Genomic DNA, 19536 nt, shown 5'->3' with positions numbered 1-19536 from the left:
AGTAGTATAAAAGCCAGTGTAAAGTAAATGATAAAGAAATTGAAACTGACAAAAACAAGAGGTTGATTACGTTGGCCAAACATAGTCAAAAATAAACTGCAACAAACCTTCTTTTCAATGGTTCAGAAAGTGCAATTAGGGATTCTAAAAATAAATAATAATGCATGACGTCGCTCAGAGCAAAAAAAATAGAAATAGACTGAATAGATCTACCTTTATGGATTGGGTATCACCGATACCCAATGTAGAATTATTTTCATATTCTGGACTTATACAGATATTGATTTTGGATTGGTGCACAATGCATTTATTTCCATATGAATCCACATTAATGCAGCACATATTGATATGCATGTAGTGTGCAGGCGTGTGTCAGAATTAGGCCTGAGGCATTTCAGCTACTGGGCCTTCCCCCAAGTCAATTCGGACTTGACGTCCTCTATATCTATAAAGCTATAGAGGACGTGAGCGCTCATAATCAAGCAGCTGATTAAAATCTGCTAAGTACAGATCATTTCTAATGGAGAAACAATGAAGGTCTTACATGACGAGTGCATCTGTCCGTCTCTTGCCTAAATGCTAATGGCGTCTTTTCAATGCCATATAACTCCTGCATCTTCCTTTCCTGCAGAAGACTCTGCTATACTGTGTTGCGCCTGACTTTAAAAAAAAAATTGTCCTTTCTTTGTCTTTGTCTTTGCTTTGCGCCACACGCTGACAGAACCCGGGAGTTGATTTTGGCGATGTCTCAGAGCGCGTGGCCTTAAGGAAAAGGATGCAATGTCGAAGCTTTCGCTGGTACCTGGAGCACGTCTACCCGGAGATGCGGATCTACAACAACACCATCACATATGGCGAGGTGAGAGAATCACTTGCTAAAGGGATTATTGGAAATAAACTGAATGTTAAATTAACCCTCCTGTTATGTTCATTTCTGAGGTACAGCAACAATGTTTGTGGGTCAATTTGAACTGTGGAGTGTTTAATCATGCAATAGTGTCAGAAACCAAAAAATTCCTTAAAAACATTTTTGTATCTGATTATTAACGCCAATGCTAACCATTTCAATCAAATGTTCAATCAGTTAAATTATGTTTTTTTTATTCACACAAATAAAAGATCAATGACAACAACCTACTCATTTACTCATTTGGACATAAAAAATGGAATTTGCATTTTTAATGTCCACTGAAAAAAACCTAGACACAAAAAATATATAATTTCCTTGAAATTGATTTTTGGTAAATATTTTTATATTACACTTTTTTTTTTTTCAATGGGTGATCTTTATAATTGAATTTGAGACACATACTGTTCAGGGTCAAATAATCCCGCTGATTAAAATCAAGATAAATGAGTCATGCAGAGAGTATTTATGTTTCCCTCCACTTCTGCTGAGTGTCACTCAGTGTGGGTGGAGTTTGTCCACGGGAACAGAAAAGATTCCTGACAAAAGTTGTGTGAAGACCTGCTTTCTCGTACTTTCCTAGTGAAGTAAAGAGAATAGTGAGAAAGTGGGCTTGCATGCGTGTGCATGTGTGTGTGTGTCGGTGAAATATGGTTGATAGCTGCAAGGAAACATATAGAATTGGAATTTTTTAAAATCTTTTTTACCCTTTAACTTGACTGCCGGGTCAAATTGACCCGGACAGTATCTATGAAAAAAGCAGACGTGTATAAAATGTATACAAATGTAATTTTATACATTTGTATACATTTTATACAAATGTATAAAATTAATACATTTTCTATTTATATATAGAATGCACCTATTAAGACAAATAGAAAAAGTTTCATGCAAAAAATACTTCCAAGTATTAAAAAAAAACAAACTTTAAAACGGGTCAATTTGACCTGCAACATAACAGGAGGGTTAAGCATAACATAAGCTGTGATTCTGTTTCAGGTGAGGTAATAAAAGGGAGCTGTTTTTAGAAAGGATGCTAAAGCAAAGGTGAATAATTTGATTCAGCAAATTATCAATAATGAAAATGAGCTCTACAAAGGCTTTTTTTGTGATTCTCTTTTTAAAGTAAGATCTTCTTGGGAAAAAACATGTTTGAAGCCAGAGTTTCCAAGCTATGAGTCAAGGTCACAGTGCTACTAAATACTTAAAATATTTGAAAATTTTCTCTGAGGTCCTTAAATCACCTGGCTATTTTTTTCCTGTGCAATTCCGCGTAAAAAACCCACCCTTTTGCTTCCAGCACCGTCTGGTCTTTCTCCCCTTGACTCTGATTCTCTCCGGTAGATTTTTTTACCGAACCAATCAGCGAACAGAAGGAGAAGCTGTTAACGGTGACGCTGATTTTCTTCACTTGTTTTAGAATTACAGTCTGTCTGTGGTTTTAGCAATGGCAGCATGTTGACCTCGCTTCCAAATATTGAATTAACATTAACAGCTGTCTCGTTCGGATCGGCACTTCTCTCTCCGCAGTGGAGGACGGTTGTTTACAGCTCAGGTAATTTCCGGTAAGCTTCATAACGTTGAACTGCCACATTACATACGTCACGGGTAAACGTTAGCGATTGGGCAAGTTTAAAACTTAAACACGGTCCACTCCTCCAGGAAGCAATCGTTTCTCAACCAGGGGCTGGTTTTTACCAGGCTACCTCAGTACTAATGTCACCAGGAAAGATACACAAACACAACAGTCGGCACACCATACGAACTGTGGTCCTTTTATAAAATTATCTTCAGCTCTTAGTACTTTAAATCATCACTACTGTTTGATTTCCAATCTTTAAAGAATCAACTTGCTCCTTAGATGAGGCAGGTTGGATCAGATATTTGTGAACGAGAGGCTCTGATCATGATATTTCTTTGATCCATAAAGTCAACAAGGTGTCAGAACCCCATATCCATATTGACATGATGGTATCACATACCTGATGCAGATTTGTTGACAGAAGAAAAGAAAGTCTTGCAAAAAAAAAAGTGGAACAACCTGTAAAGGGGAAAATATTTTTTCACAATATTGCATAGCTGAATAGTTTTTGACAGGCCAGTAGGAGTTAAGTTTCTCTATTAGAATGTAAGGTTGATATCGTGCCAGTGATTGTGATTGCAATTTCTTCAGCATTTAACTTGAAATGTTCCCCAATTTGCCTAACCAGAAAGTCCTACTGCTTCACCCTGCCAATAATAGATCACATAAAGAACCGAGGCACCCCTGTACCTTTGTGGGGAAACTAATCAAACATAACCTTTTTAAATAAAGCAGTAATTAAACAAATGGACAACATTGACCAGCGAGACAATATGGCACCGTTGAGGCCAAATGCCTTGTCCTCACCTCTCACATGATAGACAAACACCATGACTCCAATGTTTCAGGTTTAGGGTAAATTTCTATTGCAGCTTTAACAGAGCAACATCACTACACAAAATTAGATGCAATTTCCCTATAATGAGTTTTAATTAAACACTTATTAGTTTTCCATTCCAGCTTGATTGTCTTGTGTCTGCTTGAGCACCCGGCACAGTCGGGGGGAAAAGAAGCTTTTTTTTTTTTATGGCAGACTGAAGAATTGAGCACAGTACTGAGTCCGACGCCGTTTGCAGACTTGCTGAAACGCGCCGTTTGTAACCTGCATCCATTTTGAATATGGGACAAACTCTGAGGGGGGAAAAAAAATCAGAAGGTCTAACCGTGTCGGCAGACATCGAGATTGTATTCGTCAAAGTTTTGGGCGATTCACACCATCCTTTGTTTCCTCCGCCGCCTGTTTTTTTTTTTTTTTTGTCCTCCAGTACCCGGCTAATGGATTTCTCAGAGTGGCATCCTCTCAAGTGGCACTATTTCAGATCTGTCGGCAAGCTGGGAAGCGGTCGCGTCGCCTCGCCTCGCGTAGCCACACACCGGCTGTGGCAGACTCGTGTCCCATCTGTCACCGAGCATCAGCACCTCGCTGCACTAAGCCGCGCCGTCCAGACCGGCCGAGTGGAACCTTCCCCCGACCACAGCCACATGATGGATGTATCACAACCTGAAAATGAAGCCATACACATTCAAATCACAGCGAACTGAAGCCCACAGTAAATGCACGCCATCATCTCGCCTGGAGGAGAGAGCGAGACAGAACAGGGACTGGTCACTGCATGATAACATCCTATCACGGCCGGGTCTTTGGGTTGACTTGAAGCCTTGTGACGGCTGTGTGAATAAGCCATCATGGACCTACAGGAAGCAGAGCAGGGAGGAAATGTCAGAAATAGACAATGGATCGGTCTTCAGCAGCATATTAATGTAAATGAACGGCATGGATATTTTGGTCGCAGGCTAAATTATAAAATGCATTGATGATTACTGAAGGATATTTTTACTCTAAAGATGTTGTTCATAAGTTGTCTTTTTCACGTTTTTCCACTGAGCAAGTTTTTTTTTTTTTTTTGTCGTTTTCTGATTTGCATCAGTTAGCTAACATCAAAGTAGACAGAGGTTGCAAAAAAATACGACATCATATATCATGGCACACTAATGATAACACTGAAGGAGCAGCAGGAATGTCTGCCAAATGTTAGAATATTTGTGTTGTGTTCTACACAGGACAGCAAAGTTCCTGCCTCGTTCACACCTGGACTGTAAGGAGCAGGGAGGCAAGATGGTAGCTAGTAAAACAGTGATGCTGGCAGAATCATACTTCGGGTTACTTCTGATGGAACCGGGTTGTTTTTAAGGTGAATGAGATTATGAACAGCTCGGATTAGCAGCCAGTTTCAACCACAAACCTTTAGGCGGCCGCTTAAAAACTACAGGTGAAGAGTTTCAGCATCGAAGTGAGACGAATCAAATTTTACCAGGGTTGAACGTTTGTACATAAATTATTCCTAAAGAAGGGTCAAAGCTGAATTTCATATTAACCATAGATTAGAATAATGGTGTGCACACTTGCGTCATATTTGTGGAGATTTCATACTTTATCATTGACATTTTTTTCCTCTGAAAATCTTAGCATTTTAACAGAAGTTAAAATGCTAAGAGTGGCTTCTATAGCCACTCTATATATTACATGCACCGTACATTATCTACATCTAACAAAACCCTTATTAGTAATAATTATTTACTGTTGAACATTTCTTAGTATCTCTGGTTTGAAAGAAAGGAATCTCTAAGGGTTAATTCAGGATTTTTGAAACGAGACTAAAAAGGAAGGAAGGATTTAATGTCAGACCTGCAGTAAAAGCTCTTGTCATCTTTAATTATTATAAATCCAGATTAGTCAGTCCCAGAGGTCGAAGATAACAGCTAGTCCAAAACAAACAGTCCAATGCAAAAAAACAAAACAATAGTTTATGAGTAACACATGTATTAAAAGCAGGACTAAAATGTTTTAGCCAGAATACCTAAAAAAAAGATAAATTAGGCAGTATGATAATCATCAAAATATTAATTTAAACTAGTATCAAGTGTTTCACTCAGGAAGATGACTGCTGGCGCACCACCTCCTATTTCTATTCCCCATATTTTCTTTTATTTTTTTTTAAAAAGCATCCACTTCTGAGTAAATGCTGCCCAGTGCAAACATAAAAACACTTTTAGTGTCCTTCTTATGAACCGCTGCGACGTTTTAAGGTTGGAGTTGTTTTTGAAGCATAGTAGCTGCTTCTAACCCTTCAACAGAACTTTACTTCAAAAAGTCTGAAGTATTCCCCTTTGGTTTAACCAACATAAAACGCTACCAAGGGTTGTTTTGATGTACATTCCCAGTAACTACACTGATTCTTAGATTTAAGTTACTTAATTAACTTAAATCTATGGCTTTGCCCTCTTTCAGATACATGTCTTCTGTTTCAATTCCCCTATTATTAATATATAACTCTTAAGTGTGTCGTTAAGGCTAGGGTTGTATGGTTGGTAAAAAAAAAAAAAAAATCAAACATTCAGCTGAATGATGCAAAACAACAGTATAATGGAACTATAATGAGACACTTCATTAGTGATTTCCAGGGATATTTCTGGCTGTTTTTCACTTTCCATATGCTCCGATTCTTTATTGAAGGAAACAGATCTGGATTTTTCCCATCAGTCAAAATGTCCCCTGTGGTTTTCCTTCCAGGTGAGAAACAGTAAAGCCAGCGGCTACTGCCTGGACCAGGGCTCCGAGGACGACGACAAAGCCATCCTGTACCCGTGCCACGGCATGTCCTCCCAGGTCAGGGCAGTCTTCCTGCATCGGTTGTTTTGCGTTTGTGAAATTTATCATTTAAAAAAATGATAATAATAAAAAAATCATTCAAAGCGTCACTCTGATTAAAAAGATTTTCCTTTAATTTCAGATTTCGTACTCCCCTGAAAAATATTTGGTATAATTATTCTCCTCTTCATGCTTTATGGAGAGTAAAATCAAATTTGCCATTGTAAGTGGTGGCAGGAGAGAAGTGTGCGGCTTACTGATTCTCTCTTTACACGAGCGTGGACGCCCACTCACATTATCTGTTGAAGATTTTCACCGCGGAATAACACGTTTTCTTCTCTAACAAGTAATCCAGTTGATAAGGAACTAAAGTAAGTACGGTGATGTATGCAGAACTCTCATCCATACGTGGAATCACTTAGTTTTCATCTCCTACACATCTGTTAGTTTATTGTTTTTTTTAGGATGTACAACTTCACAAATGCCACAGAATTCTATGTGCTTAAATTTGCTATAGAGGAGACGAATGTGAATCAGATTATTGGTGCATAATCATGTTGTGATCCTGCAGAGGTTGTAAGAAACGTTGGGAGGTACAGCTCTGATCTGACAAATACTGAAGGTGTCTTTAAATCCTTTACATGCATTTCACATAATCATACTGTGCAAACGCATTATCGCTACAGCAGGTTTGTATAACCTGAAAAAAGTAATTGCTTTTTTGCAGAGAATATTACATGTTGCAGTAATATTACATATACTGTATGTCCCCAATGCTAATGTCAGCAAGTATTTATTTTTTTTAGAAACGTTACATAAATGATGAAAGGTTCACCTAAATAACAGATTAAAAACATTAAGTATCTTTGTTGTTGAGCTCATATGTCGTTTTATTTAAAAAGTTATAGCAGCAAAAAGTGTTTTGAATTGAAAATGTTTATAGGCGATATGACTTTGGATAAAAGTGCAATTACTTGAGATTAATTATTCAACTTCCAATTAACTTGATTGAAAAAATGTAATTGATTCCAACCACTACTTTTAAGATATAAAATGTAAGATGTTATATTAAACACTGTTCTATGGTTTTCTAGTCTTGCTGCCATGAGCAAACGTTCATATTGGACGTGTTGTTCTGAATGACAAAACATTCCATGTAAAATAGTGTTTTACTAATATTTTAATGAACAAAATTTAATGATTGCAAGATTTTGGCTCTTATATTAATTCCTTGTGCCTTTTTTTAATCTAATACTTCATTTGTAATATTTTTGCCATCATTTCCAAATCCAGCATGTTCCCTCACAAAGTTTAGAAACATCAGAAGGATAAAGAAGTGACTTTGACAACCTCCATCCACCTTTACTGTTATGCTTTCTCTCTTGCAGCATGAATATCCTGTGGATATGTAAAATAATCCACTCTGAGGTTCGTTTGAGTTGGTGCCGTTTCTAAACATCTGACTCTGAGATGTTTCCTTTGATTATGGTAACTCAACAAAGAAAACCAATACAAACAAATCATCTCAATCCTTCACTTCTGAGTCTGTTAATTCACATTGTGCCCTAAGCAGCAGTTAGCAGTTAATGGATCTTGAACTCATAATTTGTGATTTTACAAAGATTCAAGCTCATTAAAGTAGTCAAACATACTGCATAGATAAATCAGCAACTAACATGGTTTTAGAGGTAGACAAAGGTAGACCAGTGAGTTACACATCATATTCTTGCACAGTAGCTTAGAGCTCTGCAGCCTTTTCAAAACAAAGAGACATATTTGAACTCAGTTAAGCATATTGTCACCTTCTTAAAATAGTGGCCAAAAGTTTTTTGCGGGTTTTTTTTTCCTAAGTCAGCTTTTGGCAAAAAAAAAAAAAAAAAAAAAAACTTTGGTGATTTTTATATCATTATTATTATTTCTGCCAAAAATCACTTTTGGCAAAAAAAAAAAATGACTTGGGCCCTTATTTTAGGAAGGTGACAATATTAAAACTATCTTTGAGGCAGAATATTACATGACCTTTTGGAAAAAGATTATTTTTTTTTTTTTTCCATTAGCCACTATTTTTTGTAGTTTTAGATTTTAAAATAAGTAGACATAACTTTTGCAAAAAGAGGGTTTGTACACTTTCTCCTCGCAGTGTTCTAGCACATACATTTACATGCACAAATATTGATGTAAAATTATCATAAGTCATCTAAAGATGTTCTGTAAAAAACCTTAACCCATCTCATTTGAAACTCAGTTACACACAGATCAGTTCAGTCTTACTATATAACAATGCCAGCAAGATTCATGTTAAGTTACATACAGCACAGCTCAACCCTATTAGTTCCACTTCAAAGAATGCATTAAAAGTAGGGGCATGTGACTATATCTGCTCTACACTTCCCGAACATAAAACACACATTCATCCAATGGCGTTCGGCATTTCTGAAAAGTCTCTTTTGGTCCCTTCAAGTTGCCCTAATCAGAAGCCGGAGTGTTGAGATCAGGGCTCTGTGGGGGCCGCTCCATCTGCTTCAGGACTCCTGGTTGTTCTTGTAGCCGAGCAAAGTTATTTTTAACTCTGCCGTATGTTTGCAGACATTGAAACATCCGAATACCCAAACTTTTCACCAACTGAGGATGTGTAACTAGAAGTCTTTTATTATTGTTATTATAATTAGTGCTGGTTCATATGGGTCAACTGCCTGGTTCTACTAAGGGAACCAGAGGTGGACACTGACCTTCCTCACAATGCATGATATATTTTTGTGCTGCGAATAATATAATTCCAGATTCTGCTCAATAGTTTATTGAATTGCAACTTTAAAAAAAAAGATTAACTAATAGGATTTTACTTAAAGATACTAGTGGAAACACAACAACCAAATAATCAGGCATAAATATCTGACAAACAAAAGTTCTTTTTCTCTTTGTACTGTATGATGATACTTTGCAAATATGCTCAGGATGCAAATGAAACACTAAAAATCTGGGGCACTTCAAGGTGAGAGAGCATGAAAGAAGCATATCAAAACATCCAGATGAGAAATGGATATGTGCTCAGCAAAAAGTTTGCTTAGACACCAGAATAAATAAAAGCCAAACTGGATGTTTTTGTGTGTATTTTATTTCTATTTATTAAGCAGAATCCAGCTCTGGTTGTTATGGAAATGCTGTTCATGCATTTGTTTTTTTTATCTCTTACTTTCCCAACTTGCATAACGGTGGCCCGCTCTTGACAGAAACATGTTTATTTTCTGTTATTAAATGGAGTTTTAGAAGAAGGCCGGCAGCTTAGTTTGTCTTTAGACCTCTTTATTGCTGACTCAAATGAAGATGAAGTTGGTGCTTGTGAAACATTCAATTCCATTTAAGTGGGATTATTAGCATTATAGTGATTGAGTAAAACTCTCCTTCATGGAAGACTTTAAAAAAACACAATAAATGTTACAATGCGTCTATATCACAGCTGTGACTTTAAAGAACAGAATGTTAGTTAGTAACATACTAGTATGTTAGTTAGTAACATACTAATTTGGTAGTAAAACTAACAAAATATGTTAGTACTAACATGTTTTAGTATGGTGGTTACACTTAACCAACTTATCAATATATGTTAGCACGTTAGTAACTAAAATGTGTTAGTATGTTAGGTACATATAACTAACATATGTTAGTATGTTATTAGCACAGTTAGTAACATACTAACCATGTTACTATGTAGCATACTAACATATGTTGATATTTTAGTTACATTAAACTAACATACTAACAAGTTACTATGTTAGTAACATACTAGCACATGTTAGCATGTTAGTTACTTTTAACTAACATATTAATAGCACAGTTAGTAACATACCAACTATGTTACTAACTATGTAACATAGTAACATATGTTAGTTATTACATATGTATGTTATTACATACATGTGTAATAACATACATATTCTGTATGTTGGTACAGAATATATTCTGTACTAACGGAATATTTTTTTGTATGTAATACATTTACATGTATTACATGTAAATATAATAAATATTTTCAAACTGCTAATGTACAGATGTACATTTTGACACAAAATACCTTTTTTTACACATTTTTGTTAATTAAGGATGAAAAATAAAACAGTAGCATAATTATAATAAAACATCAAAATAATATGATGAAATAATATAACAATATGTAACAAGTGCGACTCATAAATGTTTTTCTTTTCAAAGATAATTGGTGCGGCCTATATTCAGGTGCTCTCTATAGTCCAATTATTACGGTAATAATTGGATGGTAATAAATTACGGTAAGTTTCAAGCTAACAGATGCGTCTGATTTAACAGCGAGGTTAGAAGCAGTTGAAACGCTGACACACAGACAGCAGAGAGCTGCACTGCAACTCAAACAATTCACAGATTTATCTCTTTGAACTGTTTGGCTCAGACGTCAAAAAGAGGTGTGTGTGTGTGATATCTTTTAGCAGCTTATCAAAAGCAGAACCCAGGACGACTGTGCATGTTTGTCAATGTGATTAAACCAGTTCACACTTGTATAGGTGTTGAGTGTGTCTTTGCAGATTCAAACTTGACATCTTTTTTTTTTTTTGAAAAGCTGCAGAAAAAGAATACACTGACTTATTCCTATATGCTGACTTCAGTCAGTCAGCCTTTTGAATTATCTTTGAAGCTGAGTAAAGTATTACAAAGTTCTATTTAAATAAATGTCTGGTTTGTTTAGAATTTGTCCTTGAGACTTACCTCACAATGAAAGAACATTAAAAAATGGAAATTTACCAATGTCACGCTATTTACTTTACACTTAAAATTATGCCTGATATTGATGGACATTCGGGCCACACCTTGTCTTTTATTCAGATTTTTTATATCCCCATCCTACTAAGTTCTATTCAGACTTCACAGCTAAAACTCTCACAACTCATTTAGATCATGAATTTTAATACAGGCTGATTGTAAAAGAAAAGTTACACAAGTCATTTACACTATTAAAAAAACATTTTTTGTTTGTTTTTTAATTTGGTAAATTATCTGTTATGGTCCCCTTTTTGAATATCAACTGTAAATGCCTGTCAGGTTGTTTGGCTTGCTCAGCCACAATAGCACACCGGTGGATGCCAAATAGCTGCACAAAATGAGATCAAGAACTCTGACTCTAAACGCTGGAGGAAACCTCAACAAGGCATTTTATTTTCTTAGGTGTTTGGGGTAGAACTTTGAATCTTAAATCATCTGAAAACTCAGATCGCTTACGACCGTCTCATCTGTTGATACATTTCCTCTTAAAAGATACATGCTAAAAGGTTTACATAGTTTTATGTTTTGAAAATGTATACTGTAATTTGTGGTTGTGGGTTACAGTTAACCAGTGTACGTCTGCAAGATAATACGTGCATTTTATTACGTCTGAATGTTTATGGGAGTTACTGAGATGTTATTAAGATTGTGACCTCAAGTTCACCATTGATTTGGTTACGGAATTGAATTTTTCTTGTTTACAAAGCTTTTTTTTTTTTCTCAACCAAAACTAAATATCATTCACAGCTAGAGGTTTTCGCACCCACTTGTAGGATTTTAAAATGTACACCCTAACATTCCTAGGGAACAAGCAGAACAATATGCAAGAGTTTTAAAGGGGGCGCTGTTGTTATACTTAACATCTTCTGATCATTGCCATCTCATTTTTCAGCAGGGATTACTCCCATCAATAATAAATACTGTCTGAACTCTAAATTATGCAACAGCTGCGATCAGCACAAAACACTTTTGTGAACGGTATTAAACAATGTGGAATCAAGTTTAGTTTTTGGGGGGGGGTTTTGCATTCCACTTTTCAAATAAGAGCACAGACCAAAGTAGACTAAACAAGTATTTGGTTTAAGTTAAAATTAGAACACAAAAAAGTGAAACAAATACGACATAAATCTCCCAGTTTGACATTATTAAAGCATAAAATATTAACGGAATTAAATGCATTTCTAAGTGAAGTATTTGTTTCATGGCTTCAAGCAGCGACTCCCATGATGACAGTATTTTCCATTCATACTTTGTGTGTTTCAGCTCGCCCGCTACTCCACCGAGGGTCTTCTCCAGCTTGGACCCTTGGGGTCGACCACATTTCTTCCTGACACAAAATGTCTCATTGATGACGGCAGAGGACGCACCCCGGGTCTGAAAAAATGCGATGCCGTCTCCAGGATTTCCCAAAGGCTTTGGGATTTTACACAGGTACAAAAAAAAAGAGAAGACAGAACATTAAATAGCAGAGTTTCAGGAAATGTTACTGGTTTGAAAATGGTCTCATTCTTATTTGGCGTTTGTTGTAGAACGGCCCGATCATCAACAGAGACACGGGTCGGTGCTTGGAGGTCGAGATGTCCAAAGATGCCAACTTTGGTCTCCGCCTGGTGGTGCAGAGATGTTCCGGTCAGAAGTGGATGATACGGAACTGGATCAGGCACCCCAGGCACTGAGGAGGCCGTCATTTCCCAGACGTTTTGGCCAACATTTCCAATCGCAGCAGCAGACTGCTGAGAGAGGAGCAGAAACCGGTTTATTGCCGCGAGGTATGGGATTTCACGCTTACAAACTTGCAAAGCACGCCGACCTCCAACTCGGGCAACAGAGGTTCCGCTGCAACGAGCCTTAAAGAAGAATACGATCAATGTATTTGTTCCCCTGAGCTTCTTCTTCACGCCACAACCTTCAGCAGAGCTGCACTCTTTGAAATGGCCGACCTCTCTGACATTCAGCCATATGTATAGAGCACATCCCCTTTGTGCAGTCCCGTTCAATATTCTGCGGCAGTGACTCTACTGTAAAACTCTCGCTTCTTAGGAAGAAAAAGAAGAAGAAAAGACATGTAGGGCTTTTTGGGGTGTATTGACTTTCACAAGGTAGACTGGGGTAAATTAGGGGAGATAATTGTTATCAATGGCCAGATGAAACTGAGTCTTTCGGGAGTAATTTGAGGAAGTAGCTGTGGACATAACGTGCCGCCCTGGCAGGACATGTAATGAGCTCCAGAGCTGCTGGCTGTCATCCAAACAGGAGTGACTTCACCTTTACTCACACTTCTTTGTTTCTGTGGACTGTATGGCTCACTGTGGACAAAAAAAAGAAAAGAAAAGCAATCATGTGCCTTTTGTTTATGATTTTTCAGCTTCATCTGACCTGAGATTGTCAGCCCCAAAAGCATGTATAAAGCTATTTGAAAGTTAAATTATAAAAACTGTATAAAGCCGTTTAATAATAGTAATATATTGTTAAAAAAAGAAAACGAAAGTGGAAAACTGATAAATGTCCTCAAAACAATTACTATTAGAATATTAAAAACCCTTTCTATTAGTTGCCTGTCTTTCTTTTTCAAAATCTTTAACGAATGAATGTTAGCTTTTTCTTCACGTTGTGCTATCATTGCGTTCGGTGAATACCTGCATTTTCTTTTGTACCGGGCCCGCTGCTGACATTGACAGAACAATTGCTTGTCTTTTGTTAATGCTGCTGTTACAGAAAGCTAAAGTCTCCATCATGTTTGTGTCCCTCTGCTCTAATTCATCCAGTCCACCAAGTTCTTCAAAAAGACACACACAGACTTTCAATGGCTTCTTGTCCCTTCCACAAAACAAAGAGGTGTAAATTTTTACTCTATTTTTTATAGATTTTTTTTGTTTGTTCTTTTTTTACCTACGATAAACACATAAAACAAATGCAGCATGCACAAGCACCAGGAGGATCTATGTTAGTTTCAAGAAAAGTATTTGAGCAAAAAGGGACATTTTGAAGGAGGATGCGTTTCAACTCATTGCAGTACGAGTGTTACCATAAAAAAAATTAAATGTTAGTAAATACATATTACATCATCCGAAGTATTTTCTTATTTTCAAATTCGCATATCAATTTGAGTGACATCCAGCCTTCTAGAAAGGTTTTCCAGTTGGTGTGTTTATGGGGATTTCCTCAGCACTGATGTCAGACAGTAGCTGCGTTTCCACGACGAATGTGTGAAAAATTTATCGAAAAAAACACAATTTTGTTATTGTGTTGTTTCCATTAAATAAAAAAAAACAGAATTAAAGTCACACTTTACGTTGTTCACGTGCCGCGCCATCATCCGACCACTTCCTGTTGGTCTCAAAGTTGTGAGTGTAAAACAGCCGCCCACATTAATCCCCAATGCACTCAACTTTAAAGTTGAAACTGTGCAGGCAGGAGAGCGCTTTTCTCCCTGGAACTCCCAAACCCACACTCATCCGTTGGACTGCCAGACCCGGAGGCATCATTCTTCACTCTAGAGGACACTTTACTGCTTTAAACCAGAGAAAGCCTGCTGTACGCCACTGCACCTGACGCTCTGCGTTGCTTGGTGATGTAAGACTTGGATTCAGAAAAGCTTTTCTACGAACCTCTATACACACACGAAGGGTACAAGAAGTTTTGAGGCCTGACTGTAGAAATCGACTATATACCTCACGCTTGATATGTTGCGTTGTTTTTGTGACACACATAGCTTTACGAATATAAACGGTTCATTTTCACCTTCAATTGTCCAAACCATCTTCTTCCGACTCGTTTGATTTCTCTGTCTTTATGGACAATATGGTGCAAAAACACCAAATTTGTGAAGCGATTGGTAGTTTTTTGTAATGACAACTAATCCCACCCGAGCTGTGGATTTCTGTTGCTCCTTCAAAGTTACTCTATTTATTAATACTCCTTGCCCTTCCTTGTCAGTTCAGCTAAAAGGCAATGTATGCCAGCTCTTTGCCATTTATACCTCTTTGCCATTTTTGAATGTTGAATTAAACACGGATCTTTGAAACGTCCACCGTTTGGGATATTATTAACTAACTTTGCCCTGCTTTAAATTTCTCTGGTGTGTTTCTTGGTCTCCATGATGCTGTTTGATCACTAATGTTGTTTGTCGGACCTTAACAGAACAGCTGGATGTAGACTGAAACCATTTCACTTTCACTTTACGATGACACATTGCGGTTTGTTGATGTTTTAAAGGAAATCCCTTTAACGTACATTGCGCAAGTTGTAAAAAGTTCAGTAGGTACGTATACTTCTGCAAGCCGCTGTATCTCCCTGGGCCTGTCTCTCGCTTAAAAGCTTTATTTATTGGGTTAGGAGGAAACGTCTGCTGTAAATGGAAGTCAGATTTAGCATTTCCATCAAGCTGAAGAAACTGTATTTATATGGACTACCCTTTTTTCCCTCAACAATGTTTTAAAAAAAAAGCAAATCACTTCTCTGCTCTAATGCATGGACCTCTTTTACCAGACAGCATGATTTCAGTCTACACTGAGCACTGAACGCATTTCTTAGGGTTCAGAAGAGGCTACCGTGTGTGTCCAAAACGTGTTCTCCGCCGCCGTCCAGCCTGGATAGAGTTCATTTCAAGCTACTGTGGAAAGTAAAAAAGACCCTTTTCCTTGGTTTAGCCATGCTTTGTAACCTCCACATTCCAGAGGCCCGTTTTAATTTGGTTTCCACCTGGTTGACCCTGAGAGATTGCCTCTGCTTGCCACTATGTTCCGCTTCTTTGGCTCTAATCATTCCATATAAGCAATGCATCATCTGCGTGTCCTCTAAACAAAGACCGCTTCAGTCTCCTCCCGTGGTAATATCTTATTCGGGTCTCCGACAGTGTTTGCAAACGAGCTGCCGAGGTAATGTCTCACAGGGAAAAAAAAAGTACGAACCAATAAATTATTCCAACAATATGGTTTCCTTAGACTTAGCACCGGAAAAAAATGATGTTACCACTCCTGACAGAGTGTTTGATTCAGCAGGATGCTGCTCTCCACCACACCGACCCGCCTGTAGAATCCATTTAAAACACGCTGCTACGAACTGTGATGATGGCAGCGCTGCACCAAACGGCCAAAGGAGCAAATGAGAAAAACCTTTTTAATTTTATTTATCCTGCCATTTGGGAATTGTAGCAATGGCTACACTTTGAAGAAATCTTTTAACATTCCAAAAAAGGTCCTGTTAGGTCTTATGTTTTCAGTACTAGTGCTAGTGTGGGGGAGATTAAGCCAACTGGATAAATTAGCTTTTAGCGACCATAAGAACACACAGTTATGCTACTGGCCACAAATAACTTTTTTTTTTACTTGTTTATCCTTTTTCTTCACTGCTAAGATGTGAGTGCATAAGTTCGGGAGCAATGGTAAAAAGATTTTACATCTCAACAGCAACAGTGTAACTCTACTGAGGCAGAAACTTTATTACCAGAGGCACGTGAATCTGGGCGAGGTCCAAAAGCAACGTGTGATCACAGACAGAGGGGTTCCTTACAAGACTGCAATCATCATTTGTTTGTTTTCTACCACATGAGCTCGAAGCGTTACCTTCTGAGTTTGATGCTGCATGGGGAAAAGGACACACACCATTTGCATTTTTTTCCACAGAATGAATGACAAATAAATACTGAAGTAGCACTCCAAGGAAAAAGTGCTAAGGTTGAGGAACAAGTGTTGAGGGCTGGATGGGGTTGAGTGGATGAGGACGCTGTGTCTGCTTCTGGAGCTTATTCATTTCGATCATCGTGGTGACAATACGTTGTCAAGCCTGGGAAGGAGAGGCAAGTTTCATATTCAGAGTATCTATTTAGGCTCGAGCTTGTAGGTTTCTCTAGCAGCATCTTGGAGCGGTGCAGCAGAAGGCACCTTGTCCTTCGTGGCGCCGGAACTGATTCCTTGGATCGCCGTCGTTGCACGTTCTTAACAACGAGATATAGCCACAGGAAAGCAAATTTTGGTGCACACCTGCAGAGATACTGACGGCAATTAATGCTGTCCCTGGAAGACGCAGAGATTTGAACAGGCGGTTTATCTTTAATGAGCTAACCTTGAGGGACTGACACATATGGCCGTATCGTCATCCAGTGGGTATTTCTTTAAATAACACGCATATCGGTGTGATGCAGAGGCTGTCTTTGCAGGTATATGAGCAAAATAATCAATAGAATTCACTACTTTCGGTGGGGGCGGGGAGACGAGTATAAAAATGACCTTTTGGCTTTGTCAACTTCGATCTGTCTGGAGAGTTTATTAAAATGGAGGGGGAAAAAACTCCCGCTCACATCTCCCTGCAGTCTGGATAAGAGCCAGGCTTTATTGTAACTGTCACTGGGTCGTTCCAGCAGAGATTAATGTCATACAGTATATGAGCCCTTCTTAGGATGAGATATAATTTTTGCTTTACAGTATTTCAACTCTTTATTAGTCCTCATGTAAGGCAGCCAATCTTCCCTCAGTCCCAGGCTCACATAAAAGGGAGCATTTGTCACTTGAAACTTCTCGCTGTATGGTCCGTTTAGTGCCGTCACTTATGTAGACAATATTTAAGCCTCAAGGTGAGCTGGATAAAATCTACATGTTAAAGAGATGACAACTGATCTTTTCAAAATAACAATATCCATCTTGAAACAGCACAAGAAGCATACTTTCCATAAGATCCAGTGAGCGTAGCTATGAGAAACCAATTTCAGAAGTGAGATTCTACTTTTATACACTGGCTAGCCTAAAACTGTTGAACAGTTTAAAAAAAAAAACTTCACTATTCATAAAATTACTGTTGTCTGTAGACCTACTAACTAACTCAGACTACAAGTGAAAAGGTGAAAAGACCAGAATATAATTTTATCATAAATTACTTCAAATCATCTCAACTATCTATAACTTGCTAATTTTCTCTCTCTCTTTTTTTGGCTTTTCATAATCTGTAAGCCTCAACCATCAAAATGACAAAAATATGGACAAAAAATATCTCAGTCTACTACTAGTAATTCAGTTTAATCCGAATAAGTTTCGGAAATGAGTGACAAAGGAATACTGAACATTTCCCCGTACTTTTGGAGATCTCTTTCTGAAAGACATCTTCTTTTACAGCTTTGCAACTAAACGCACCGGCGGCAGCCATTGGTGCATGAAATGTAGGCTGCAGCCAATATTTCAGAAACAAAAAAGTTAATTAGATAAACAGTCCATCCATCCATCCATTTTCCGTTCACCCTTGTCCCTAATGGGGTCGGGAGGGTTGCTGGTGTCTATCTCCAGCTACATTCCGGGCGAGAGGCGGGGTACACCCTGGACAGGTCGCCAGTCTGTCACAGGGCAACACAGAGACATACAGGACAAACAACCATTCACACACACACTCACACCTAGGGAGAATTTAGAGAAACCAATTGACCTGACAGTCATGCTTTTAGACTGTGGGAGGAAGCCGGAGTACCCGGAGAGAACCCACGCATGCACAGGGAGAACATGCAAACTCCATGCAGAAAGACCCCGGCCGGGAATCGAACCCAGGACCTTCTTGCTGCAAGGCAACAGTGCTACCAACTGCGCCACTGTGCAGCCTAGATAAACAGTCTTTAGGGTGAAATCAGTCAATTTATTCCAATGAAAACGGAATAAATTATTTGTCAGATCTTTTCTGACAAATAATTTAGTAATACTCTTTTGAAAGCTTTTTGATCTTTGAAAAGATCAAAAAGCGTCAGAACTTATTTGTGCCGCAAAGATCTTTTAGTTATTTTTTTGTTTGTTTGTTTTTTTCCGTCCAAGTCTCACAGGATGGACCTCTTTGGCCAATATTTCAGAACATTGGCAACTGCCCGGCCGCACAGGCTGTCTTCTTCTGATTTCAATTTAAATGCAAAGTTAAACTCACCTCGCCCCATCTCCAGGTCCAAACTCTAGAGTACAGTTTTTTTTTTTTTTTTTCCAATTTCAACTTCATGAAGGTAATGAAATTCCCACAACTTTTCCTTTGATTGCTCAGCATGAATGACGTCTTGTGGAACCGGGGTGTGCGGCCTAGAGGGGCCCGATGGGAGGCAGAATATGACTTCAGGGATCCAACCATTCATCACGTCTGACGAGAGCTGGAGAAGGCGGGCCCTCTCCTGTCCTGTTGAGCATGGTGTATGTAGGATTATATAGTATTCTGCCCCAGTCATTGTTGACCCATGGTTGCTAAAACCTTTACAAGACCAACTGATTTTAGTGACGTAGTGGGTGTAAAATATTGAATCAAATGTTGTGCTACATGACTGGCTTCATTTTCACTCTTACATTTAACTTTATGACACACAAATGTACATTTTGCTGCAGCGAGGTGTACTTGCTGCAGCTGAACAAAAACAACTGGGCAAATAAAATGTATTATATAAATGAATAGAGTGTTTTATCCATAAACTTTAAAAAATAGTCATTTAAATAAAAATGTTTCTAGGTTGCAACACCCTCCCCCACAACAAAGAAAAGAAAAAAAAAAGTTGCCTAACAACATTTTAAGATTTTCAGCAATGCAGAACAACAATATTCACAACTAGGATTAAAGGTAAGTTAACAGGCAAGTATTTTAACAAATGTTACAATATTG

General features: G+C 38.0%; 1 protein-coding gene across 3 annotated transcripts in view; it reads left to right on the top strand.

Moving 5' to 3' along the window:
* The window catches only part of galnt9 (polypeptide N-acetylgalactosaminyltransferase 9), a 123251-nt gene extending 108294 nt beyond the window's left edge, over positions 1-14957 (top strand). For all 3 annotated transcript variants that reach the window (XM_028034364.1, XM_028034363.1, XM_028034365.1), the window contains 4 exons: positions 722-859; positions 6061-6156; positions 12193-12360; positions 12459-14957. In XM_028034364.1, coding sequence (XP_027890165.1) covers positions 722-859; positions 6061-6156; positions 12193-12360; positions 12459-12605 — 549 coding nt within the window. In that variant the 3' untranslated portion in view covers positions 12606-14957. The remainder of the gene's footprint in view (positions 1-721; positions 860-6060; positions 6157-12192; positions 12361-12458) is intronic.
* The last annotated feature ends 4579 nt before the right edge of the window (positions 14958-19536 follow it).

The sequence above is a fragment of the Xiphophorus couchianus genome, chromosome 12 (assembly GCF_001444195.1).
Source record: "Xiphophorus couchianus chromosome 12, X_couchianus-1.0, whole genome shotgun sequence".
NCBI lineage: Eukaryota > Metazoa > Chordata > Actinopteri > Cyprinodontiformes > Poeciliidae > Xiphophorus > Xiphophorus couchianus.
The sequence above is the reverse complement of the archived record's forward strand: the minus strand, read 5'-3'. Positions and strand labels throughout refer to the sequence as shown.